General features: G+C 42.8%; 1 protein-coding gene across 2 annotated transcripts in view; it reads left to right on the top strand.

Moving 5' to 3' along the window:
- Positions 1 to 27,357, top strand: part of Washc5 (WASH complex subunit 5) — a 63,596-nt gene that overhangs the window by 11,661 nt on the left and 24,578 nt on the right. For both annotated transcript variants that reach the window (XM_045143444.1, XM_004661403.2), the window contains exons 6-16: positions 1,189 to 1,381; positions 3,879 to 4,031; positions 6,743 to 6,856; positions 8,966 to 9,137; positions 12,449 to 12,576; positions 17,634 to 17,763; positions 20,979 to 21,091; positions 23,456 to 23,622; positions 23,700 to 23,775; positions 25,636 to 25,746; positions 26,676 to 26,816. In XM_045143444.1, coding sequence (XP_044999379.1) covers positions 1,189 to 1,381; positions 3,879 to 4,031; positions 6,743 to 6,856; positions 8,966 to 9,137; positions 12,449 to 12,576; positions 17,634 to 17,763; positions 20,979 to 21,091; positions 23,456 to 23,622; positions 23,700 to 23,775; positions 25,636 to 25,746; positions 26,676 to 26,816 — 1,498 coding nt within the window. The remainder of the gene's footprint in view (positions 1 to 1,188; positions 1,382 to 3,878; positions 4,032 to 6,742; positions 6,857 to 8,965; positions 9,138 to 12,448; positions 12,577 to 17,633; positions 17,764 to 20,978; positions 21,092 to 23,455; positions 23,623 to 23,699; positions 23,776 to 25,635; positions 25,747 to 26,675; positions 26,817 to 27,357) is intronic.

The raw sequence follows: 27,357 nt of genomic DNA, 5'->3' as shown, positions 1-27,357 counted from the left end.
GGCACACAGAGAAGTGGATGTGTTTTCTGTTGTCATTTTCATGTAGATGACTGAGAAGTTACCATTCCAGATCATCAGGTTGAAAGGAAAATCTCATCATATATAATAGAACCAAATATTAAACAAAGCCCTCATCCAGGGGCTATGCTGGCATGTATGTAGAGAGGAGAGGTGTCAGGGAGTGAGCCTCTAGGAGTTACCTGGCCATATTTTTAATGTCAGTACCTAGCATACTGGTTTTCAGTCTGCAGAGTAGATGAGTCAAAAAACTGGGCACAAGGCTGGAGAGATGGCTTAGTGGTTAAAGCACTTGCCTGTGAAGCCTGAGGACCCTTGTTCGGCTCTCCAGGTCCAACATAAGCCAGATGCAGAAGGTGATAGAAGTGCACAAGGCCACATATGTGCATAAGGTGGCACATGCCTCTGGAGTTTGAGACGGTGGCTGAAGGCCCTGGCACACCAATCCTCTCTCTCTCATCTCACCCATGCACACATGCTCTCGCTCTCTCACAGCCACATGCACCTGTAACCCCAGTCCAGCAGCAGAGCAAAAACCCAAGGATCAATGGAGCCCCACAAACTCCAGAAACAGTAAATTTAAAAAAAAAAAAAATCTGCTCATAAACAAATCCAGATGGAAGAGCAACAGAGTGGAACCCGGATGTTCGACTCCAGCCCCACAGGGGCTTATGGAGCACCACAAGGGCACAGAGATGTACATGCAGCACACACACACACACACACACATAAGTTAAATATGTGTGTACGTATACATGCACAGAGTATGTCATTTGACAGCCAAACCTAAACCTGATACTATTTTGAGTCAAAACCTATCCAGAACAGTTGGGAGGCTGCCTGTGCCCAGTCTCATTTCTGTGAGATAAGCTTTACTCTGGTGATGCCAGCTCAGATCCCACCACATCGTTCTGTAGTGTGTGATCTAAGTACTATATTCCTTTCTTGTACTTGAAAAACGCTGTGTTCTAAAAGCAAATCCACCTCTAAAGATTTGGGGAACGGGATTGTAGGCCTTCACAGAGAATTAATATCTAACTTGTACACGGGTTTTCAAATATATAATTTTAACTCTTAGGGATTTAAATAGACCCATAGTAATGTCAAAATTCTGTGTTTCTAATGTACAATTTTTTGGCCTTTTTACTTCCCAATGTGAATGGGACTCAGTGCTGCTCGGTCTTCTGCTGATTCGAACATGGACGACATTTGTAAGCTGCTGCGAAGTACAGGTTATTCCAGCCAATCTGGAGCCAAAAGGCCACCCAACTACCCCGAGAGCTATTTCCAGAGAGTGCCTATCAATGAAGCCTTCATCAGCATGGTCATCGGCCGGCTGCGATCGGACGATATTTACAACCAGGTGGGAAGCGTAGGACCTGAGTAGTTTCAAAGACTGAATTTATTTTCTTCCTCCCTTGTTCCTTCCTTCTCCCCCAAAGAGTCACAACAGCAGCTCGAAACTATTTCAAAGCCTTTGAACATGACTGAGGGGTCAAGGAAAGAGGGAGTGCTCATGTTGGCAGGATCGGGGAATTCAGGGAGGAGATGAGATGTGAGTGTTGGGAAGAAGATGTGGGCGTTTAACTGTTCACTGGAGAATTCGCCATTGAGGTTGTTAGGCTCACGCATGTGCCACGTGCTGGGAGTCCATCCAAATGAGACAAGACCGTGGTCCCTGCCCACGGGGACCTTGTAACTTAGGAGAAAACAGACCACTGACAGGGATGGCAGCAAAGCAAGCCTGGGTGCCACCCGGAGCACCTGTCAGAGGCAGCAGGTGACAGAGACAAACTGAAGAAGAAGCCCAAGCAAAATTCACAGCCTGTACAGGGCTGGATGGATCCTGTGACATTCTTTTCTCACCCACGTGTGTATTATTCATTTAGCAAGAGAAATACTAAAGAAGCTGGGTGTGGTGGCACACTCCTTTAATCCCAGCACTTCGGAGGCAGAGATAGGAGGGTTGCCGTGAGTTCGAGGCCACCCTGAGACTACATAGCAAATTCCACATCAGCCTGGGCTAGAGTGAAACCCTACCTCAAAAAAACAAAGAAAGCTGGGCATGGTGGTACATACCTTTAATCCCAGCCCTCAGGAGGCAGAGGTAGGAGGATCGCCTGAGTTCGAGGCCACCCTGAGACTTCATAGTGAATTCCAGGTCAGCCTGGACTAGAGTGAGACCCTACCTTAAAAAAAAAAAAAAGTTACCATTTGAATTCATTATTCTGAAAACACACCCCTGATGTTATGTGTTATATGTATTTATATTACTATAAGGAAAGACTTGGGCCTATGATTGCTGGATGTCATTTGTCAGAAAACAAGGCTACTCTGAATGGCTCTTTAGGCAGCTTGCTAGCTTGCTTTTTTGTTTTGTTTTGTTTTAGTTTTTGTTTTAGGTAGGGTCTCACTCTAGCTCAGGCTAACCTGGAATTCACTATGTAGTCTCAGGGTGGCCTTGAGCTTACCATGATCCTCCTACCTCTGCCTCCCGAGTGCTGAGATTAAAGGCATGCACCACCACACCTGGCTAGCTTTATATATTTATATATTATGCATAAATAAAACTGTTCATTGAGGTTTTTCTCTTTGTTTTATTTATTTATTTTTAGTTTTTTGAGGTAGGGTCTCATTCAAGCCCAAGCTGATCTGGAATTCACTATGTAGTCTCAGGGTGACCTCGAACTCACAATGATCTTCCTACCTCTGCCTCCCGAGTGCTGGGATTAAAGGCATGCGCCTCCACGCCCAGCCTACTTTTTTTTTTTAATTTTTATTTATGAAGGAGAGAGAGATGGGCACACCAGGACCTCCTGCTGCTGCAGACAGACTCCACATGCATGCATCATTGTTTACTGGCTTGACATGGGTGCTTTGGAATCAAACCTGGGCTTGGCAGTCTTTGAAAGCAAGCACTTTAATCACTGACCCATCTCCTCAGATTCAGAAGCTACCTGTGGATCCCAGTCTTCATAATACTTGTTGTCCTTCATTGAGAATTCAGTGTAAACCAGCCTCTGGGGAGGTTTGCTCACATACCTTCTTCCATGGTGCACAATAGTCCTGCAAAGGAGTAGATGAACTGTCTCCATTGTTGCTGTTGAGAACAGTAAGACTTGGAGACTCATACCAGGACCCCCTCCTATTTCCCCCCCCCCAAACACACACACACACACACACACACACACACACACACACACACCTTGTAGCAGAACCATAATTTGGAAATGGCCGGCAGGAGATGAGGCCTCATCACAGCATGGTGAGAGCAGAGGACCGTGTCAGGGAAAGTTTCATTTCTGTATGATTTAAGAATTCTAAAAACCAACCATTGAACTGGGTTAGGAAATTCCACTGGCATGATGGAGGAGGTCAGATTTCAGTGAACTTCGAGACAAACAGGAAGCTACAGCCATGAGTCCTGTACTGTCAGTTCCAGGGGGCATTGCTGTGATGGAAAAGACAGGACTTCTCTCTTGTAAAGAAAGGACATAGAGTTGGAGCAAATTCAAGAACTAAGAGGAAAAGAAATAGTGGAGTTAGAAATAAGAAAGGAAAAGGTGTTATTTTGTTGATGTTGTTGTTGTTGTTGTTTGACATTGATTTGTAAAGGTATTTTTCTTATTTTCTTCCTGGCTTTTTGAAAATTAAAACATATCTCAGTTGAGTATCGCTCAGTTTTCTCCTGCAAACAGCCTGACACATGAATTTAAGAGAGGATTAGAAGGAAGACCCTGGTTGCCAATGCCACAACCTGAGAATTGTTTCCAGGGCCCAGTATCCTAAAAGGGGACAGGCTTTTGGAAACCGACCGTCCATGGACTTCAGGCCCGTGTCATCCGGCTGTCGTGTTACAGGTCTCTGCTTACCCTCTGCCGGAGCACCGCAGCACCGCGCTGGCAAATCAAGCTGCCATGCTGTACGTGATCCTCTACTTTGAGCCTTCGATTCTTCACACCCACCACGCAAAAATGAGAGAGATTGTCGATAAATACTTTCCAGATAATTGGGCAAGTATTAATATTACTTCATTATTTTCTCTCTGGACTAAATGTGTCACAGAACCACCTTTCCAAAAGCCAGGTGTGGTAGTGTACACCTGTAATCCTAGCACTGGGGAGATGGAGGTAGGAGGATCAGAACTTCAAGGCCCTCCTTAGCTACATGGTGAGTTCAAGGACAGACTGGGCTACATGAGACCCTTTCCAACATACTGTAAAACTAAGAAAGAAAAACAAGGTTTCTGTTCTTTTAGCCTTTAACCCAGAAGTTGTAATGGTATAATGAAGCACAAATTCACTTGGGCAAAATTACTGTGTTGTGATAATTTTATAACACAGCATGGACTAAATCATTTAATAAAGTTTAGCAAACCCAGTAATATTTTCCTTAAATAAATTCTCTGAAAGTAAAATCATGCATTGAAATTTATCTTACTTTAGCTACTGAGTAAGCACCTAAGTCAGGATTTTCAATTCTTTGTTATTTTATGAATCCAAGCTAAAAGAATTTCTCTAATTCTCAATTTTTAATAGGAATTTTTACCTATAAGGTAACTTATTGAGTTTATTAAGGTTTACATTATAGTACGGATATGCTTATAACTTAAATATTGTTTCATTTAAAATACTGATTCCCAAAGGAATAAAATTGGGCTGGACAGATGGCTTAACAGTTAAGGCACTTGGCTAAAGGAATAAAATTGACAGGATACTTAAAATATATGAAATGATTTTTCTGTCCAAAGATTTCATTGAAGTATTGAGTCATCCTCTTGGGTAGCAGGCTTGGTTCCACCCTCACTGCTGAACCACATTAACTATCTGTTACAAGACACCCTTAACTTACTTCCTCACAGCATGCGCAGAGCAGCCAGCCATTAGGAGATGATGGTTACTGCCCACCTGTGGATCCTGCTCTGGACCCTGCCATCAAACAGCCTAGAGGAAAAACTGATAGTTTTACTTCATGTTTCTAAACTCTATAAAGAAATTTTACCATAAAAACTGTAATTATATGGCTAGAGAGATGGCTTAACTGTTAAGGCACTTGCCTGTGAAGCTTAAGGGACTGTGTTCAATCTCTCTTCAGATCCCACATAAGCTAGACACACAAAGGTGAGACAAATGCAAGGTCACATGCCCACTAGGTGGCGCAAGCATCTGGGTTCAATTTCAGTGACTGAGGCCGTAGAACACCAATTCTCTCCCTCCCTCCCTCCCCCCTCCCCCCTCCCCCCTCCTTCCTCTCCCCCCTCTCTCTTTCTCTCTCTCTCTTTCTCTCTCTCTCTCTCTCTCTCTCTCTCTCTCTCTCTCTCTCTCTCTCTCTCTCGCTTATGCCAGGCAAATGTAAACTTAAAACAACCAAAAAATAAAAAAACGACTATTGAGTGCCAGGTATGGTGGCACACACCTTTAATCCTACCAACAGTAGACTGAGATAGGAGGATTGCTGTGAGTTCAAGGCTAGCCTGGACTGTAGAGTGCATTCCAGCTAGGCCAAGGCTAGAGTTGAGAGCCTGCCTAAAAGCAGACAAATAAACCAACAAACAAAAAAGGTGACATGTTGTCACAATTAAAAAAAACATTAGAAAAGATGTATAATGCATAATGTTAAAAGGAATAATCCACTGAGCTGAGCTAATAGTCATGAACTTGGATGTACTCAGTAACATTCCAGATACACAAAAAAACTTGTGGACTTAATGGGGAAAAAATGACAAAGCTAGGGCTGGAGAGATGACTTAGCAGTTAAGGCACTTGTCTGTGTAAGCCTAAGCACTCAGGTTCAATTCCCCATTACCCACTTAAGCCAGATGCACAAGGTGGCGCATGCATCTGGATTTTGTTTGTGGTGGAGAGAGGCCCTGGCGAGCCCATTCTCTCTCTCTATGTCTATTTCTCTCTCTTCTATATATATTAAATTAAATTAAATTAAATTTTTAAAGCATGTTATTAGTTGCTGGGTGTGGTGATACTTGACTTTAATCCTAGCACTCAGGAAGCAGAGATAGGAGGCTCACTGTAAGTTTGAGGCCAGCATGAGAGTACATACTGAATTCCAGATCAGCCTTAAGTAGAGCTAGACACTACCTTGAAAATAATTAAAAATAAAAATAGATGGGCTGGAGAGATGGCTTAGCGGTTAAGCGCTTGCCTGTGAAGCCTAAGGACCCCGGTTCGAGGCTCGGTTCCCCAGGTCCCATGTTAGCCAGATGCACAAGGGGGCACACGCATCTGGAGTTCGTTTGCAGAGGCTGGAAGCCCTGGTGCGCCCATTCTCTCCCTCTCCCTCTATCTGTCTTTCCCTCTGTGTCTGTTGCTCTCAAATAAATAAATTAAAAATTAAAATAAATAAAAATAAAAATAGAGTGTCACTAGAAGTCCTCAGTGACGTCTGAAGAGTATAAAAATGTTGCAGAGAACCTCTTCCCTACTCATTCACTGCTGTTCTCTTCCCTTCCCTTTTTCTTCATCTAGGGCTCTAACTAGACACAGCAGCTTAAAAGAAAAGGCTAACTTCCGGGGTTTTTTTTTCCATGAATAGCAAATTCATCCTTATTCCAGAATGCTCGTTGGGAGAAATCCTCACCTGTGGATCTGGGAAATCTTGGGTTATCACTGATGTGTTCACACTAGAAAAAGAAGGCAGTTTGGCTAAAACTGTTCTTTGCTTGTAGCAGGCAGCTGTTGGCCAGTACTGAAGAACTCTCCTCTTTCAGGTGATTAGCATTTACATGGGGATCACAGTGAATCTAGGAGATGCCTGGGAGCCCTACAAAGCTGCAAAGACTGCTTTAAACAACACGTTGGACCTTTCAAATGTCAAAGAGCAGGTAGGTTTTGGCTCACCGAGAGAATGCCTAGGACAGGCAGACCTGCTTTATAAAGTCGGAGATGAACTAAGTAGACATCCCAAGCAATTTGGAAAGTGTCCATAGACATCTTAGTGCATGACATTTCAGTTGGATCAATAATTATAGGTTTATTTTAAACTTATTTATTTATTTGCAAGTAGAGAAAGACAGAGATAAGAGAGACAGAGAGAATGGGCATTCTATGGCCTGCAGCCACTGCAAACGAACCCCAGATGTATGTGCCACTTTGTGCTTTGCATAGGTACTGGGGAGCCAAACCTGGTCATTAGGCTATGCAAGCTAGCACTTTAACCACTGAGTCATCTCTCCAGCCCAACTAAGGTTATTTTTGTTGCTGATGGTGGTGGTAGTGGTGGTTTTTTGAGGTAGGGTCTCACTGTAGCCCAGACTGACCTGGAATTCACTATGCAGTCTCAGGGTGGCCTCAAACTCAGAGCAATCCTACCTCTGCCTCCCAAGTGCTGGAATTAAAGGCACATGCCACCATGCCCAACTCCAAGTAAAGGTTTTTAACATAGTTGATAAAGGAAATTGGAAGCCTGGTTCCTAAGAAGATTTAAGTACCCTAAAATGAGTCAATGTGACGTGGCCTTAATTGACTTCATTTCCTCTTGTGTAAAAACCATGTTCTGTGAACAGAGCTGGTTTCATCAGTTGCTGGAAGGACTGTGTTTTTAGTAGTAAGATGAGAGTAACTGAATGAGGGTAGTGTTCAGACATTATAATATGTCATAATTTCTATGGGTTATTTAGCTTATTTAAGCAGTGAGATTCAAGATACTCATTTATAAGTTGAATGGCTATATTCTGACTTTTTAAAACAAGAATCCCAGACAAAAGGAAATAAAAACTTTCCTTGGGGCATACGTAATGTTTCTGAATGACTATATTCCTCAGTCTGGCTGTCAAGATTATTGAGTTTCAAGTGTAGATGTAAAGCAGTGCTGACTCCAAAACCTTTGTCATGTTTTATTCAAATAAACTGAATAACATAAATAATGCACAGAATAATTTCATTGTTGGCCTATGTCCTAGAAACATTAGAGAAAGGGCCTCTTCCATACTTGTTGACATTGGAGCATTACTTTTGCATTGTTAAACTCCTTTCTGAAATGTTGTTTTCTCACTTGTGGTATGTTAAGCCATAACTTGACTAGGTAATGATAGTATCTTGACCCATTCTTGAGTAATGGTGAATAACTAACATTCTGAATGGATGGTTTGGAAACTCAGCTTGGATGTGCTGAGATGTAGTTTACACTGAGCTTCATGTGCCTGTACAAGTCTTGTGCTTTAGCTGGGTATGGTAACTCGTGCCCATAATGCCAGCATTCAGGAGGATGGCTTTGAGTTCAAGGCCAGCCTCAGCCACATGGCAAGTACCAGCCCAACCAGGGCTACAAGACATGGTCTCGAACAAGCTAAACCAAACCAAGTCCATTCCTTAAGTGTGTCTGCTCTGAGCTGCCTCTGGCAGCCATCACGGGAAGAGCTGGCCATTGAGCCTCTACTTTGGTTCCCGCGAAGTTAAGAATCACAGGAGGAGAGGAGTCTGAAAAACTACCTGGCCTCATTCTCCATTTGACATTGGAAGAAGCCAGTCTTCAGAAGCTCAAGCCTTCAGTGCCATCACAGCCCAAACTGGGATTTAGTCTCAGAATTCTGGGTGCAGTGCCCTTTTCAAAAATGTCCAATAAACCAGTTACCCTTGTTATCTCATAGAAGTATTAGAGATGGCACAGCGGTTAAGGTGCTCACTTGCAAACCCTGACAACCCAGGTTCGGTTGCCCGGTACCCACATATAGCCAGATGCACCAGGTAGTGCGTGCACGGGCAGCTCTTTTGTAGCAGCAGGAGGCCCTGGTGCGCTCATATTCTCTGAGCGGCCCCTCCTTTTCTCTGTCAAATAAATAAATAAATAATGTTTAAAAGAAAAGAAAAGGGGGAGAGAAAGGAGGGGAAAGGGGGGAGGGAAAAAGACTATTTGAAGAGACTCAATTGACTGATTCATTTTCGAGATACATATTTTCCATTAACACTAGCATGTTGTTTTCTACTTCTGCAAGGCAAGCAGATATGCTAGTGTCAGCGAAAGAGTGCACACGCAAGTACAGCAGTTTCTGAAGGAGGGCTGCTTGAGGCAGGAGATGGTTCTGGACAACATCCCAAGGCTGCTGAACTGCCTGAGGGATTGCAACGTCGCCATTCGATGGCTGATGCTCCACACAGCCGACTCAGGTAATGAAGTCAGGGGGCCTGAGGCGGCTCAGACTGCTCCACTAAAAGCTCTCTAGAATTAAATCTCCTTCACAGAGCAGAATGAGCAGCGGGAGCCATGGATCAGAATCAAGTTGACTTCTGTTTTTTTCTTTTCAATTTTTTTTTTATTTAAAACCTCTATGATTATAAAAAATATCCCATGATAATACTCTCCCTCCCCCTACTTTCCCCTTTGAAACTCCATTCTCCATCATACCCCCTCCCCCTCTCCACCAGTCTCTCTTTTATTTTGATGCCATGATCTTTTCCTCCTCGTATGATGGTCTTGTGTAGGTAGTGTCAGGCGCTGTGAAGTCATGGATATTCAGGCCACTTTGTGTCTGGAGGAGCACGTTGTAAGGAGTCCTACCCTTCTTTGGCTCTTACATTCTTTCTGTCACCTCTTCCACAATGGACCCTGAGCCTTGGAAGGTGTGATAGAGATATTGCAGTGCTAAATACTCCTGTCACTTCTTTCCAGCACCATGATGCCTTCCTTCTGAGTCATCCCAAGGTCACTGCCACCTGAAAAGAGAAGATTCTCTACCAAAAGTGAGAGTAGCATTAATGTAAGGGTATGAACATTAAAAGAAGTGCTTACTGAGCAAGTTGACTTCTTAAGCTAGTGTCAACTTTGATAGACAGTGACATGACTGAGCAGCCATTGTCTCGCAGGAAGGTGCTAAGGAGTAGGAGCACTTTTGGCTCTCAAGGTCAAGGAGTTTGTCACGGACCAGACTGGGGGATCAGAAGTGTGCATACAAGGGCTGGAGAGATGACTCAGCAGTTAAAGCACTTGCTTACAAAGCCTGATAGCTGGAGTTCAGTTCTCCAGAACTCACATAAAGAAGGGTGCATACAATAGGGAATTGCTGCAGATCTTTAGCGAGCAGTCATGTCTGCTCACCCACCTCCAAAGATGCCCTTATGTTTGGGCTTGGAAATCAGCTCAGGGCATGAGCACTGCCTAGCAAGCACAAGGCCCTGGGTTCGGTCCTTAGTGTGGAGCAGGGTGGGGGAAGATGCCCTGTGCTCAGCCCTGGAACGTGAACATACATGGAGTGGCACATGGCAGAGGGAGATAAGATCACCAATTAAGTGACCTCAAAGATGAAGATTATTCTAGTGGACTTCATGAAATCACAGGGCCTTAAATTAGGAAGCAGGAAAGTCAGAACCAGAGAGGTGGCCCTGGGAAAATAATTGACCAGCCAATGCTGGCTTTAAGGAAGGAAGGAGCGCAGCTAAGGAATGTAGGCGTTTTGAGATGTTGAACGAGAAGGAGCCCAGCCTGCTAACATTTTTTTTTGGGGGGGGTTGTCAGAAGTAGGGTCTCGCTCCAGCCGAGGCTGACCTGGAATTCACTGTGTAGTAGTCTCACTGTGGCCTCGAACTCACAGCCATCCTCTACCTCTGCCTCTCAAGTGCTAGAGTTAAAGGCAAATGCCACCACACTTGGCATGCCAACTTTTCTTGAGGCTGTGCCCTGGGACAAGCATGACCTTCACTCCTCTTGCAGACAGCCCGCAGATCCGCTGGCAGGCCCCTCGAGCAGGGTGCCACAGCTGCATGCCCCTCCAGTCCAGACGCCACCTCAGCCCCTCCAGCTACCATCTGGCTCCGCTTCCTGGGAGCCATGCACAGTGAGAACAGCAGTTGGACTTCCTCACCCTTTGAAAATGGGAGGGAATTCTCCTCAACCTTCAATAGGGCTTTTAAACATTTTGTACAAATGTTGCTTTCCAAGTTTTCATGTCATTTTGCTTCTTGACCCAGGTCCCCTTCTACTTGACCCGTGGTATGAATGTCATGACCACTTTTTACTCATCTAGGTGATCTGCTTTTAACTAGCTAAGCCTGTTTTCACAAACCTCAAATCTAGTCTCAGAATTTTCCTCCAGCTGCTCAGCGTCTAGTCCTTCCTATCAAAGACCTTCTATTCGCAGACACATGAACTCGTCCCAAGCCTCACTGAAGCCTGTCATAAGACCAGCTGTGATTTTTCTAGTGACTCAGCCTCAGTCGCCCACTGTGCCTTACACTGCGCCTACATTCTGGCAGCCAGTAACCTCCTGGATTTGTATTCGTACCAGAGGTCGGGGCTCTGATCTTCACCCACATCTGTTTTCCACTTTTGTGCCTGTCAGACGTCTGACATGATTTTACAAGGACACGGTTTACTGGAGGCAGATGAAGTGCCTGTCCGGGTGTGAGAGACATGTGGGAGAGTAACCGCTTTCCAAGGCGGGCAGGTTCTTCTGTGGCCTCCTAGCCCTCTGCAGGCTTTCCCTGGCTTAGGCCGCTTCCACATTGCCTGCGCCTGCTGGGGTCCCCCAGTGGCTACAGAAGCCTGATCTGGATGTCACCCTGGGTCTAGGCTGGATACCTGCACAGAATTTTCAGCGTGATTTATTTAGAGTCAGATCAGAGCAAGGAGATCAGGTCCCAGAAGGCTGCAGCTGACCCTCTCTTATCCCAGGCAGGCGAGTGTTAATATGAGTGGGGCACAAAAGGTTCTTTCCATCATTGACATGGCGTCCTGCGGTGCTTCAAATGTGAATGTATGTCCCCCATAGCCTTAGGAGCTTTCCATGAAGCTTGCAACCTGCTGGAGGAGGAGTCACCGGGGTTGGATCATGTAGTCCAGCCCTACTGGGTGTATAGAGAGTAGTTTAGAGCCTTGACAGTTGGATCTCTGGCTGGTGGTGGTTGCTGTTGTTGGATTTTCTCTGTGCTGTGGATGCATCTTTGGAAGTGAGCCAGCATCTTCCTCTAGTGATGGTGCTTCTGTTGGATTCTGTAAGCTGAAGTAGACCTTTACCCATAAGCTGCTTCTAGTTGGGTGTTTGTCCAACAAAGGGAAGGTAATGTCAACACTCCCTCCCCAGTCCAAAAACACAGATTGGTACTAGGCCTCTTGTTTAATCAGAATTAATAAAAAGGCAAGTAAAACTCCTGAGGGTGGGAGGCTTGCTTTGGTTTCAGCTGGAAGAACTCTGCTTGGCCACATTGGGCTGTGGAGAAAAGGCAGCCCTGAAAGGCTTATAGAATATTGTCCTGCAGCTTGTCCTTTTCAGCGGATCGGGGAAGGACATCCATGCCAGACTCAGCTGTCACTGGTCATTCCGTTGTGCTCTCTAGTGAAGATGTATTCTGTTTCACAACATACCGTTGGAACCATTTTGCTGAATACGTTTTTAAAGCTTGAAATGTAGGAAAATACATAAGATTCCACCTTTCATATTTCTATACACTTACTAAGTGGGTGACTCCTTTCTTCCTGTTTCTAGCCTGCGACCCAAACAACAAACGCCTTCGTCAAATCAAGGATCAGATTCTGACAGACTCGAGGTACAATCCCAAGATCCTCTTCCAGCTACTGTTGGATACTGCACAATTTGAGTTTATACTCAAAGAGGTAAAAATAATGAATCACAAGGGTTTTAGCACTTTTTTAATTTCAATTTATTTTTTATTAATTTCATACATGTAGATAATGTATTTTGATCATATTCACCCCCCTTCCACTAAACTCCTCCCCAACTAATTTCCTTCCTTCTTACATGCCTTCGTGTGTGTGTGTGTGTGTGTCCCACCAGGTTAAGTTAGGGTTGCTTGCATGAGCATGGTTGTATATAGTGAGTATGGACAACTCACCAGAGGCCACACCACTGAAAAATGTGTCTCCCTTCCTTAGCAACCATTCACTGCCACTAGTGCCTCAGGAGGAGTGAGGGCTCATGAGCCCCTCCCCCACCCATGACCAAATGTTGACTGGGAGAGTCTTATACAGGAAGCATGCTGTGAGTTTGTGAGTGTCATGTCCAGATGTCCAGAAGGCAGTGTTCCACAGCACTGTCCCATCTCCAACACTTACATCCATTCCACCTCTTTCTGGGATGTTCCTTGAGCCTTGGAAGGAGTAGTAGTATGTTTAAAAATATTTTTCAGGAAAGATTACAATTTAATTGTATCTCTAATTCAAGCTATAGATCCTGACCATCTGAGTTGTTGTTGTTGTTTTTGTTTTGTTTTTTTGTTTTAGGGGTAGAGTCTCACTCTGGCCCAGGCTGACCTGGAATTCACTCTGTAGTCTCAGGATAGCCTTGAACTCACAGTGATCCTCCTACCTCGTCCTCCCAAGTGCTGGGATTAAAGGTGTGTGCCACCATGCCTGGCTTCTGCGTTAGCTCTTACATAGGAAAGGAACAGGATTCAACACTTATTAAGCACTAAGTGTCTGCTGCCATTGAGAATCCAGTGATGGGGAAGTGTACAAGGTTGTGGGGATTAGTCTAATGAGGAACATAGACACTGATCACAGCATCGTGTGCATGAAAACTGAGATTTGTGCTCTGACACACTGAGGCACACACCATTAGCTGAGTGTCAACAATAAAGGACCCAGTTCTAGCCTGGCATACATCCCTGAGAACACAAGCCTGAGCTTCTGAAAAAGGATCTGTAAGAGTTGGCTGGACAAAGTGGGGAGCATGCTGGAGAATGTTCCAGAAAGAGGAAACAATACAGCCTTGTGCCACATGACAGCATTTCTGTTAACAACAGACTACGTGTGTGATTGCTGCCCCATAAGTGCCTGGTGACATCATAGCATCTTCATTTGTGAAAGGATACTTCACTTATGATGCTTATACAATGAGGAAGTCGCCTAAAATTACATTTCTCAGGACAAATCCTAATTGTTCAATGATGCATCTCTTGTCATCCTGGCAAGGACCAAATCAAGAGCCAAAAAGTTGGCTGCAGGAGGGAGAACTGCAGAGGATGCTGGCAGGAAGTGAGGCTGAAAGGTGGGCCGGACCAGCCCATGCTGGGCCTTGTAGGGTTGTCTGCTTTAAGGACTGCAAGAGCCTGTTGGCAAAGGTTCAGTAGCATCATTGTGGTACTTTAAGGAATTTGAGCCTACTGAGGAGAATTCTGAGGCTATACTTATGCCTAGTAAAGCCTCCTGTGTGCATAGTAAAAGTGGTGGATGATCTCAGAGTACCTGGCTTCTATTGCAGTGTCTTGTGTTTGGATCAGTGGGCTCAGGATATAGCCCCAGATATCAGTGCCCATTTGGATCCAGTCCTAACCAGGATCTACGTGCCTTATTCAGTAGCTTTGAAAAAGTGTGTGCCAGTTACTGACCTGACACTGATGTGTGCTAAGTGTTTTCCATGATCGTCTGGTGATAGTCTTGTAAGAGCAGAGACCTAGTCAGACCTGGTGGTGTGCTCCTGAAGTCCTAGCTCTTGTGCAGAAGTGGAGGATTGTTGTGTGAGTTCAAGACAGCCTGAGACTGCACGGTGAATGCCGGGTCAGCCTGGGCTAGGGTGAGACCCTACCTCAAAAAAAAAAAAAAAAAAACGCAAGAACCAGAGAGATGACTTACTCTCATACCCACATAAACCAAATGCACAAGGTGGTACATGCATCTGAAGTTCATTTGCAGTGACTAGAGGCTTGCACGCTCTCTTAAATAAGTAAATATTTTAAAAATTAAAACAATGAACTAGAGAAATGGCTCAGAGGTTAAGGCACTTGCCTGCAAAGTCTGATAACCTGGGTTCAGTTCGCTAGTACTCTTATAAAGCCAGATGCACAAAATGATAGATGCATCAAGAATTTGTTTGCAGAGGCTAGAGGCCCTAATGTGCCCATTCATTCATTCTCTTTCTCTCTCTGCTTGAAAATAAATAAAAATATTTTTTAAAAGATTGGAGAAATGCTACTCCTTTTGATCTATTCAATAATGTTTTTAATAACTAATAATTATTGCATACTGTGTTCCAGCTAGGTGTTTCAAATTCAAATAAGGCATGGCCCTTTCATCTAGGTGCATTCAGGGTAGTGAGGAAGAAAGATGAAGAGATGATGGGTTTGAATTTCTGAGATTTCAGCTTGATTAATTAACTTATATTTTTCTGTTTCCTATCTCCTTACTCTAGCCTTTCCTAGAATGAGTTCCTTACTTTCCTGCAAGCAGCCATTAGGCCTGTTTATTTTAATCTTTGTATGACACTTAATTTCCTAATTAAAGAACTGTCCACCATCCTACACTCTTGTAAGGTACGAACCTGTAAGCTCAATGAACAAGTGTCTGAGAGCTCTGAAGCTTCTGAGAAGTATGTGATGAAAGTCTGCAGGTGGTTCATCCTGTCCCCTTGCCATTGTCAGATGACGTTGATCATGGCCACTCACCCATAAGGACAGGGTAAATTCCATAAATATTTCTCTGTGATCCTCGGCCTTTTACATATCATGTTAATAATATGATTGAACCAGGCATGGTGGCGTACACCTTTAACCCCAGCACTCTGGAGGCTGTGAGTTCAATGCCTGCCTGAGACTACATAGTAAATTCCAGGTCAGCATGAGCTAGAGCAAGACCCTACCTCAAAAAAAAAAAAAAAAAAGATTAAAATCCTTCCCAAAATCCCTGTGCTTCCTCCTCCACAGAGCCCACAGCAGCCCTCCCAGCCTCTGTCCCTCGTCAGCAGTAGAATTCTCTACACACTGTTTGTCTGTTGTCTGTTCACTTTCATTATGATGTTGACCAATAAAAGATTTCTGAAAATGCTTTTTTTTTCTGAGGTAGAGTCTCACTCTAGTCTAGGCTGACTTGGAATTCACTCTGTAGTCTCAGGGTGGCCTCAGACCCACAGTGATCCTCCTACCTCTGCCTCCCAAGTGCTGGGATTAAAGGCGTGCGCCACCACACCCAGCTGAAAATGAGTATTTATCTCATAATAGCCCAGTGAAAGGAACTGGCTAACACTAGGCTTTTCTCTCATGTAACGTCTTATTTATTTAAAAATAAGTTTGGGGCTACAGAGATGGCTCAGCAGTTAAGAAACTTCCTGAAAAGCCTAACAACCTGGATTCAGTTCTCCAGTAACCACATAAAACCAGATGCACAAAGTGATACACACATCTAGAATTTGTTTGCAGTGGCTGAAGGCCCTGGCATGCCCATTATCTCTGTCTGTATTCTCTCTCTCCCCCTCTCTCTATGTCTCTCTGTTTATAAATAAATAAAAATATTTTTAAAAAATAAATTTGGCCAGTCATGGTGACACGTGACTTTAATCCCAGCACTCAAGGCAGAGGTAGGAGGCTTGCCATGAGTTTGAGGCCATCCTGAGACTACATAGCGAGTTCCAGGTCAGTCTGGGCTACAGCAAGACCCTACCTTGAAAAACCAAAAATAATAATATTAATAAAGTTTGTCTCAAGAGAAAAGAACATTTTCTGTGGCTGGACAGATCACTCCATGTTCAAAGGTGCTTGCTAGCAAAGCCTGCTGGCATGGGTTTAACTCCTTAGCACCTATGTACGGCCAAATGCATGAAGTGGCATATGCATCTGGAGTTCATTGCAGTGGCTGGAGGCCTTGGTGTGCCCATATTCATGTTCTCTGCCTGCCTCTTTCTCTACCCTCACCTTCTCCTCTCTCCTCTGTCAAATAAATAAATAATATTTTTAAAAAAAGTCTTTCACCTCACCCAAATCTTCATAGACTAAGATATTATGGACAGAATTAATAAATAACTTTGTATAACAAAACCAAAAAGAACTTCTCTAGGCCCATTTATTTCATGCACTGTCATCTGGCAACATAGTACCCAACCGTTCTGTTACTAAATTGGACTCACAAGAATTAGTGCCTAGAAAGGACCATAGAGCAGTCATCACAGAATTTTAGTTCACATTAAAAGGCTGGTTCCTAGGCCTAACCAACATCTGAATTGACTCTTCCAAGATTGGGCTTGAAATTTGAAAACTTTTAGGCCTTCAGGTTGTGCTAATGTGCATATATTCTATGAGTATCTTAGAGATGGCCTACCTTTGCCCTTAGATTTTATAACATAGTAATGTTTACGAGATGACATCAGGGTCAATGTTAACCTTTTTTTTTAATTATTTTTTTTTATTTTCACAATTTTTATTAACATTTTCCATGATTATAAAAAATATCCCATGGTAATACCCTCCTTCTCCCCCACCCCCACACTTTCCCCTTTGAAATTCCATTCTCCATCCTATTACCTCCCCATCTCAATCATTGTACTTACACATATACAATACCAACCTATTAAGTACCCTCTTCCCTTCCTTTCTCTTCCCTTTATGTCTCCTTTTTAACTTACTGGCCTCTGCTACTAAGCATTTTCAATGTTAATCTTTAAACATATTTTTATTTATTTATTTAAGTGAGAAAAGAGAAATGCAGGGCCCACCAGGGCTTCTAACTGCTGCAAATGAACTTCAGATGCTTGTGCGTCTGACTTTATGTGGGTCCTGGGGAATTGAGCACAGGTTGTTAGTCTAGACAAACACCTTAACCACTGAGCCATCTCTGCTCATAATTTTTGAGGGTTTTTTGTTTAAGTAACTTGGGAGTCTCACAGGGTCTCTGTGTAAGTCTAGATTTTCTCTTAAGTCAGTGAATTTTCCCTGTCTCTTCAACAGATGTTCAAGCAGATGCTTTCAGAGAAACAAGCCAAGTGGGAGCATCATAAGAAAGAGGGCTCCGAGCGCATGACCGAGCTCGCTGATGTCTTTTCAGGGGTGAGACCTCTAACCAGAGTGGAGAAAAATGGTAATGGCTGCAGAGGAACCGTTGCTGTGTTTGAAATACACGTCCAGATTACCAAAGCCTTAGAAACTGGCTGTTATTTTCTCATTGCTGTGACAGAATACCTGATGAAAGCAACTTACGGAAGGCAAGGTTTACTTTGGCTCACAGCTAGAGGACACAGTCCATCAAAGTGGGGAAGGCATGGTGGGGAGAGAGGTGAAACGGGCGAGCAGCTCCGGCTGTGGCTGCAGCAGTGTAAGGTGGCTGGTCCCGTTGTGTCCCTAAGTCAGGAAGCAGGGAAGCACTCTGTTGGCTTCTTTTTTATTCCATCTGGATCCCAACCTATGGTATGGTGTCTCCCATGTTCAGAGTGGCTTTCTCACCTGAGTGAAAGCTCTCTGGAAATGCCCTCACAGACATGCCCAAAGGTTTGCCTCCTAGGTGATTCCAAGTCCAGTCAAGTTGAGAGTCAAGATAAGCCATACGTGAGCCAAGTAAAACGTCCATGTTTTCATCATTGTGTGTTGTGATGATGTCCCCGAAGGGTTGATCATAAGATCTGAAGTGTAGCTTGTCCTGCTTCTAGGATTGCTCCCTGTGGCCACATTCATATCCATCTGGACTTCAGGCTTAGTATCTGATCTTTGAAATAGGAATGTAGGCTAAACCAAGGGTTCCTATTTTCTGGCTCATAATGCAGCTCCTCCCCTGGTGAGCTGTAAGGTTCATGAGTGTGTTTATGTGCATTTGGGGGGAGCAGATGAAGAATGTGTGGCCCCAGTGATCTCCCAGAGGGATATACCTCCTGAGTATGTTAATAACTGGAGCTAGGTTATGTGTAAGAGTCTTTGAAGCTTGCAGGGTCATCTCCCCAGAGCACTTGCCATCTAGTGGCAAAAGAGGAGACCCTCGGACGTTTTGTAAGGATGTATCTCATTACACTTCACTTATTTAGATCCTGGTTCGTTTAGGAAATTCCCTTTACAAAAGGATGAGTAAGGCTGGAGAGATGGTTCAGCCATTAAGACACTTGACTAAAAACCTTTATATTAGGGCCAGGTTTGACTCCCCAGTACCCAGTGGTTTACCAAGTGGTTCAGGCATCTGGAGTCTGTTTGTAATAGCTAGAAGTCCTGGTGTGTCCATTCTCTCTCTTTGTTTCTTTTTCTCTCTCTTTCTGCAAATAAAAAAGTATTTTTCTTAAAAAGCCCAGTATGTGGGCTCATGCCTTTAGTCCTAGCACTTAGGAGTAGAGATAGAAGTTCGAGGCCACCCTGAGACTACATACTGAATTCCAAGTTAGCCTGAGCTAAAGTGAGTCCCTGCCTCAAAAAAAATCAGGACAAAAATAAAAGCAGGCATGGTATCAGGTGCCTTTAATCCTAGCACTTGGGAAGCAGAGGTAGGAGGATTGCTGTTGGTTAAAGGTCAGCCTGAGACTCCAGAGTGAGTTCTAGGTCAGCCTAGGCTAGTGTGAGACCCCCACCTCAAAACCAAAAAATAAATAAATAAAAGAATGTGCCAATTATAATGCTATGATATTGGCAGTATACTTTCAATCCCAGCATTATGATTGATGTCATTCACATGAGCATCTTAGTTTTCTGGCTGTGTGGCTTATTTCAATCTGAGAAGTACTTTCATAAGTCTTTTTCATTTGACCCACACAACCCAGTGGGGTAAACTCTACTTAAAGAAACCAAAGCTTTTAAAAAACATAATCATGGGCTAGAGAGATGGCTTAGCTGTTAAGGCACTTGTCTGCAAAGCCAAAGGACCCACATTCAACTCCCCAGGACCCATGTAAGCCAGATGCACAAGGTGGCACATGCACCTGGAATCTGTTTGCAGCAGCTGGAGGCCTTGACATGCCCATTCTCTCCCTCCATCCTTCCCTCTCTCTCTCTCTGCCTCTTTCTCTATCTCAAATAAAATAAATAAAAAATAAAATATTCTTTTAAAAAGTAATCATGTGCCAAAGGTGTTCAGGGCCCCAGTCTTGTTCATCACCTCTGACTTTAGATCTGCTCTTGCTTCTACTCCATCCTGTCCCTCATCCAGAAAAAAATAAAAAGTAAAAATCTTTCAAGAATGGGGCATAGTGATGCACACATTTAATCCCAGCACTTGAGAAACAAGGGTAGGAGGATCGCTGTAAGTTTGAGGCCACCATGGAAGTACGAACTGAGTTCCAGGCCAACCTGGGCTAGACTGAGACTCTGCTTCAACCCCACCCCCCCCCCAAAAAAATAAATAACTTTCAGGTATACCTAGCATGTCATGTCAGTTATTGAAGTAACTTGAGTTATAAATCATAAAGTCCTCTTGATAAAAACAAACAAAACCATAGGGAATCACCTTGGGAGGGGTAAGAACACAGCCTTTGACTGGACACACAGTTGTGGAAAAAGCTGAAAGGAGTGTGTAACTGCATGGAATTACCAGTTTCTCTAGGCATCACCTTCCTTACCTGAGAAATGACTGACAACTCTTATTTCCATGGGTTATTGTTAAGATTAAATGAGACCAAGTTGAGCACTGCCTGATACTCAGAGTACTTGAAACCTGTTAATGCATTTCCTGTCCACTGGTGGATCAGTGCAAACAGCATGGCCTGAACTGCTGAGAATTCCACTACCGACCACTCACACTTCAGCATTCTGACACCTCATCTCTTCCTTGCCCAGAAGCCTCTGCTGCTGTTTGTCCTTCATCTAGGTAGAATATTGCTCTTCACTTCTCTGACTAGTCAGATCTTTGCCCATCATCCTACTGTGTAAAGCCAAATCCACAAAGTGGAGCGTGAATCTGGATTTTGCTTGTAGCAGCCAGAGGCCCTGCTATGCTATGCTGTGATCAAGCTCTCCCCTGTCACCCATAAAGAAGTATTTTTTAAGAAGTTAAAACATCCTCTCATGTCCACAAAGCTCCCTGCAAACTGTCAAGTCCATCCTGACGCCTCCTTACTGTGTATGGTTTGTTTACAGCACGTATGTGGGCCTTTAATGCTTTCTAGCAAGTGTCATAGGCTAAGCTATTCATACAGAAAGTTAAGTCCATCCTGCCAGGGCACATGTCTTAACATTCTTGTTGGGAGTGTTTGGAGAATTGCGGGGAGTTATGTTAAGCACATAGTAAAAATGCTGTGAGAACCAAATTTATAAAAGATTGACTTCAATGCTACAACTACAGGTATTTTGCATTTCATTCCTCTTTCCTTTTTTCTATATTAATAGAAAATCTTCAAGCTTGGTTCAGAGAAATCTCAAAACAAATATTGTCTTTAAATTATGATGATTCTACTGCTGCAGGCAGGAAAACTGTACAACTGATCCAAGCTTTAGAGGAGGTAAGGAATGCTTTTAAAATATGATTCTTGTGTGACAAATCATACTTTCTCATCCACTCAATATTTTGCTCCTTAAAGATATATCTGGGCTGGAGAGATGGCTCAGAGGTTAAGGTGCTTATCTACAAAGCCTAACTACCTTGAGTTTTGTTCCCCAGAACCCACATAAAGCCAGATGCATAAAGTGGCAGGTGTTACTGGAGTTTGCTTACAGAGGCTAGAGGCCCTGTTTTGCCCCCCTTTTTTTCCTCTCTCTCTGTCCTGGCAAATAAATAAAATATTTTTAAATGTTTAAAAGCATTTAAGTATTGAAAATGTTTAAACAAGTTTAAAATGTTAAAATATACCTAAAAGAATATTTCATCAGAAGAAAAAGTAATGTGAATTAACTTGTTCCCTGTAATGTTATATACAGTGTCTTAAAATTAGGGCAATAATTACGTGACCAGCATGAATAGAGTTGAAGCAAAAAGCATGGTATTTGAATCTGAGGAAACATACAATTCTAGAAATAGAATTATGAAAACAACATAGAAGTATTGGGGGAAATGTGATGGAATAAAAGCAAAACACTTTTAGGTTTGTAAAGAATATGCCTTGGTAGCTGGGCGTGGTGGCACATGCCTTTAATCCCAGCACTCAAGAGGCAGAGGTGGGAAGATCGCCATTAGTTCGAGACCACCCTGAGACTACATAGTGAATTCCAGGTCAGCCTGGACTAGAGTGAGACCCTACCTCGAAAAACCAAAAAAAAAAAAAAAAAAATGAATGTGCCTTGGGACTGGAGATAAGGCTTAGTGATTAAGGCACTTGCCTGCAACACCAAAGGACTTAGGTTTGATTCGCCAGAATCCATGTAAGCCATGTGTCTGGAATTCATTTGAAGCAGCTGAAGACCCTGGTGTACCCATTCTATCTCTCTCCCCCTCCCTCCCTTTCTTTTTTTTCTCATTTTTTATTAACATTTTCCATGATTATAAAAAGTATCCCATGGTAATATGCTTCCCCCCCCACTTTCCCCTTTGAAATTCCATTCTCCATCATATCCCCTCCCCATCTCAATCCCTTCCTCCCTTTCTATCTCTCTCAAATAAATAAGTAAAAAAAATTTTAATGTTCCTTGGTGAGAAAACTAGGTATAAGTACACAAATTGTATGTAATGATATTATACCTCTTAGTGGTTTTTTTTTTTTAAATAAAGTTGTTTATATATTCAGATTGGCTGTACCCAAAGTAATTCTTTTTGTTTCCATATTTAGGTAAATAGGTATATTTGTCTGTTTGGGTTTAAAATGGGTACTAATACTATCAGAACAATAGTATAAACTCCATTGTTTAAAGCATCATCCAGACTCACAACCTGTAACTCTATCCAATTGTCACAACTGTATATTTTAGAGATATAACTTTTTTTTTAATTTGGAAAATGGTTAAATAAGCTTTTTTTATTTCTTTGAGGTTTTTAGGATGGTCACTTTAAATAGCAGTGTAATATAATGTTCCATTTTTTTCCATGCCAAAGTTTCTTTGTTCCAGAACACTGCTTACTTGTGCTCTTCCGATTGTGTTTGTTCTAGTCCATATTACAATTATAAGCAGCTTTGTGAACCTCGGGTACTTTTTGTCTTTCACCCTATTTATTTTGACACATAGCCCAGACCTCTTGAGCTAAGCATTAAAATTTGATGACATTATAAATCACTGTTTTGTCTTAAAGAGTATATCAAAGGGGTTTAGTAATATACTACTACTGGCACATTGGTTGTAATGTGACTTTTTACATTTTTAACAATGAATTAAGGTGATCTTCATTGTTTTTATTTAAATTAAAATGGCAGGTGAGAATATTTACCTGTTATGTACAATATATCATATGTACAAGATATTAAGGAGTGGAATATTTTCAAATCCTAAAATCTTGAGGGAAAACTTGCTACTTTCTTATAACATAGCTTATATATTTCTAAAACTTCATTTGAAATAAAAAACTTGGTCAAGAAATGATTGGTAAGGGCTGGAGAGATGGCTTAGCGGTTAAGCGCTTGCCTGTGAAGCCTAAGGACCCCGGTTCGAGGCTCGGTTCCCCAGGTCCCACGTTAGCCAGATGCACAAGGGGGCGCACACGTCTGGAGTTCGTTTGCAGAGGCTGGAAGCCCTGGCGCGCCCATTCTCTCTCTCTCCCTCTACCTTTCTCTCTGTGTCTGTTGCTCTCAAATAAATAAATAAAAAATAAAAGGGATTTTTTTAAAAAAAAAAAAAAAAAAGAAATGATTGGTAAGTAGTGTAATTTATTTGACCTGTATTCAAGGAAACAGTGCAAAGTAGCCATCTAGAATTTTTTAATTAAATAAATTTGTATTCAGGTTCAGGAATTTCACCAGTTGGAATCAAATTTGCAAGTATGCCAGTTTCTGGCTGATACCCGCAAGTTTCTCCATCAGATGATCAGAACCATTAACATTAAAGAGGAGGTCTTGATCACCATGCAGATTGTTGGAGACCTGTCTTTTGCTTGGCAGTTAATTGACAGGTAATGTGGACAGATTGACATTTACCCTTGAAGAAGACCATTAGGAATATCTTCTTACCAGGCATCTCTTTTTACAGTTTCACATCCATCATGCAAGAAAGCATTAGGGTAAACCCATCCATGGTCACCAAGCTCAGAGCCACATTCCTAAAGGTAAGAAAAGAATTGAGAGTGCTCTCTGTCAGAGGAAAGGTCTGGATAGTCATCCTGGTGAGAGCACTCTCAGTCAGAGGGAAGGGCTGGATAGTCATCCTGGTGAGAGCGCTCTCAGTCAGAGGGAAGGGCTGGATAGTCATCCTGGTGAGAGCGCTCTCTGTCAGAGGGAAGGGCTGGATAGTCATCCTGGTGAGAGCGCTCTCTGTCAGAGGGAAGGGCTGGATAGTCATCCTGGTGAGAGCGCTCTCTGTCAGAGGGAAGGGCTGGATAGTCATCCTGGTGAGAGCGCTCTCTGTCAGAGGGAAGGGCTGGATAGTCATCCTGGTGAGAGCGCTCTGTCAGAGGGAAGGGCTGCATATTCATTCTGGTGAGAGCACTCTCTGTCAGAGGGAAGTGCTGAATAGTCATCCTGGTGAGAGCGCTCTCAGGAGGGAAAGGTAGATTGAATAATTAGCCCAACATTTCATCTTTTTATCAAGTTGGGTAATTTAAATACTTGTATGAGCTGAAATAATTAGCAATAATATAAAAGAATGTCAGACATTTTTGAAGTTGGTTATAATTTGAAGTTGGAATATATAGAATATTATTTGTAAATGGTAAAATAAATGTTTTTGAGGTTTTATCAGTATGCTAAAATGTGAGTCCTGGGGCTAGAGAAATGGCTCAGAAATTAAGGCACTTACTCTAAAACCTAATGACCCGAGTTGTATTCATTGGTATCCACAGAAAGCCAGATGTACAAAGTGGTGCTTGCATCTGGCATTTGCAGCTGCTAAAAGCCCTGTTATGACCATGCTTTCTCTAGCCCCCTCCCCCTCCCCGGTCTGGTGTGGTGGTGCACACCTTTAATGTCAGCACTTGGCAGGCCAAGGTAGGAGACTAATGTGAGTTCAAGACCATTCTGAGACTACATAGTGGATTCTAGGTCAGCCTGGTCTAGAACGCGACCCTAAATTTAAAAATCTTTTTAAAAAGTAAGTAAATAAAATATGAGTCGTTTGAGTCATTATACCCTAGGTCTATATGAATTAAAACTTAAACCCTCCAGGGCTTTGGATGGAACCCAAGGTCTTATGCAGCCAGACAAATTTCCTAACCATTTAAAAAAAAAAAAAAAAATGTTGAGCTGGATGTGGTGGTGCATGCCTTTGATATCAGTACTCTGGAGGCCCAGGTAGGAGGTTCACTGTAAATTCAAGGCCAGCCTGAGACTACATAGTGAAGTGAATTCTCCTTTTTTAAAATATTTTTTTATTTATTTTATTTTATTTATTTGAAAGATAAAGAGGCAAAGAGAAAGCCAGGCATGATGTCCCACACCTTTAATCCCACCACTTGGGAGGCAGAGGTAGGAGAGTTGCTGTGAGTTTGAGGCCACCCTGAGAACACAGAGTGAATTCCAGGTCAGCCTGAGCTACAGTGAGACCCTACCTTGAAGAAAAAAAAAAAAAGGAAAAGGGAAAAAAAAAAGAGGCAACAAGAGAAAGAAAAGGCAGATAGAGAAAAACAGAGAGAAAGAGAGAGAAATGGGTATCCCAGGACCTCCAGCCACTGCATACGAACTCCAGATGCATGCACCACCCTGTGTATCTGGCTTACATGGATCCTGGGGAATCTAACCTAGGTCCTTTGGCTTTGCAAGAAAGCACCTTAAGCACTAATCAATCTTTCCAGCCCAATTATTTTTTTTAATGTGTTGTCAGAAGCTATTCAATATATTGATGAGACTTGGTGATAACTGTTGTCCTCTATTTGGTAAAACCTAAATGTTGTATTATGTGGTACTTCTTCTAAAAAGAGACCTTTCTAGAACTTTCTGAATCAGAAGAATAGATGTATCTTTCTTTCTTATAGCTTGCCTCTGCCCTTGACCTGCCCCTTCTTCGTATTAATCAAGCAAATAGCCCTGACCTCATCAGCGTGTCGCAATACTATTCGGGAGAATTGGTGTCATATGTGAGAAAGGTAAAGCTAGTTCTTCTATTGACAATGGCTGCCTTCAGTACAAAAGGGGAGCTTTGGCCCTGTGAAAAAAACACCTTTTCTGAGTAGGGTATGGCAGCAAACACCTCTGATCCCAGCATGCGGGTGGCTGAGGTAGGAGGATCACTGTGAGTTCAAGGCCAGCCTGAGACTACATAGTGAGTTCCATGTCAGCTTGGGCTAGAGTGAAACCCTATCTCAAAAATATATGCATGTATGTATGTATGTGTGTGTGCGCGCATGCACGCGTGAATACTTATTCTAACTTTAAGTAGAGAAACTGGTAATACCTGAAAGTAAGTATATTCTTACTGCTACCATAGGCATGCTGATGTGTTTTTTATTGCAAAGAACTTTCATACTCATTTTAAATGCTGGTGGTCTTAACTTCCAAGCAGAGCTGTAGAAACTGAGGAATAGAGATCTGAGTAGCTACTTCAAAGCCATAACTGGTTGCTGAAAGAGACAGGTGAGAGCTACCATATCCTCGCCAAGTCCTGATTCAACAGAAAAGAGAATTTTTATCCTTCAGTAGCTCATGATAAAACAAGGAGCCAGGTGCACCTGAATTCAAAATCAGCCTGTGTCATATAGTACTTGGGTTCTCTATAGTCCTGCTGATGACATCTGGAACATTGGTCTTGTTGATATCTGTAATATGGCAATGATAAATCATTTAGAAGCTTTTCTAGAAGGATTAGCTTTATATTCTTTGAGCAAAAAAGTTGAGAGAAGGGAACCTGTGCCTCCTCACACTTAAAAAGACAGTTCTTAAATTTCTTCGTATCTGTCTTTGTAGACAAACTGTTCTTTCCATACTGAGAATCCCTCGTACTGTCATCTTTATACTGTCAGCTAAGAAAAATAATACGGATCCTCAACTGTATTTCCTCCTTACCCCTTCTCTAAAGGTTCTGCAGATCATTCCAGAAAGCATGTTCACATCTCTTCTGAAGATCATAAAGCTTCAAACACATGACATCATTGAAGTGCCCACGCGCCTGGACAAAGACAGGTTGAGAGACTTTGCACAGCTCGGCCCACGATATGAGGTGCCATGTTTCTTTGATCTCTTGAAATGTGAAATTTAAAGCCATGGGGCATCGCAGGCCCGTGACTGCTGCCGTACCTCAGGGACCGCCAGGCCAACTCTGATTGTGTTTCACTCCTAGTGATGACTATGGCTGGCAGCTGCAGTGCAGTCACACCTGTATTCTTGACATTGTGCAGGTGTCATTTAGGACCTCTCAGCTAAATGTTCTCAGTAGAAACAGAGCTCTTTGCTCCTGAGGAGTCTGATAAACTGCCCTTGTTCTGCTAGATTACCTAGACATTTCACATTCCGGCCCCTCTGTACAGATGCCTCTCAACTTGTGGGGTTACATCGAGCAAGCCCATTCTAAGTTGAAGATAGTATAAGAGAAAAATGCATTTAATACAACTGGCCTACTGAATATAATAGCTATCTTTCCTGCATAGACATGCTCACAGCACTGTGACCTGTAGTTGAACAAAATCACTACTAGAAAGCTATTTCATACTAAAGTGGTGAATATCTTGTGTAATTTATTGAATATCGTACTAAAATGAAAT

This window comes from Jaculus jaculus, chromosome 2 (assembly GCF_020740685.1).
Source record: "Jaculus jaculus isolate mJacJac1 chromosome 2, mJacJac1.mat.Y.cur, whole genome shotgun sequence".
NCBI classification, from domain to species: Eukaryota; Metazoa; Chordata; class Mammalia; order Rodentia; family Dipodidae; genus Jaculus; species Jaculus jaculus.
This window is presented reverse-complemented; position numbering and strand designations above follow the sequence as displayed.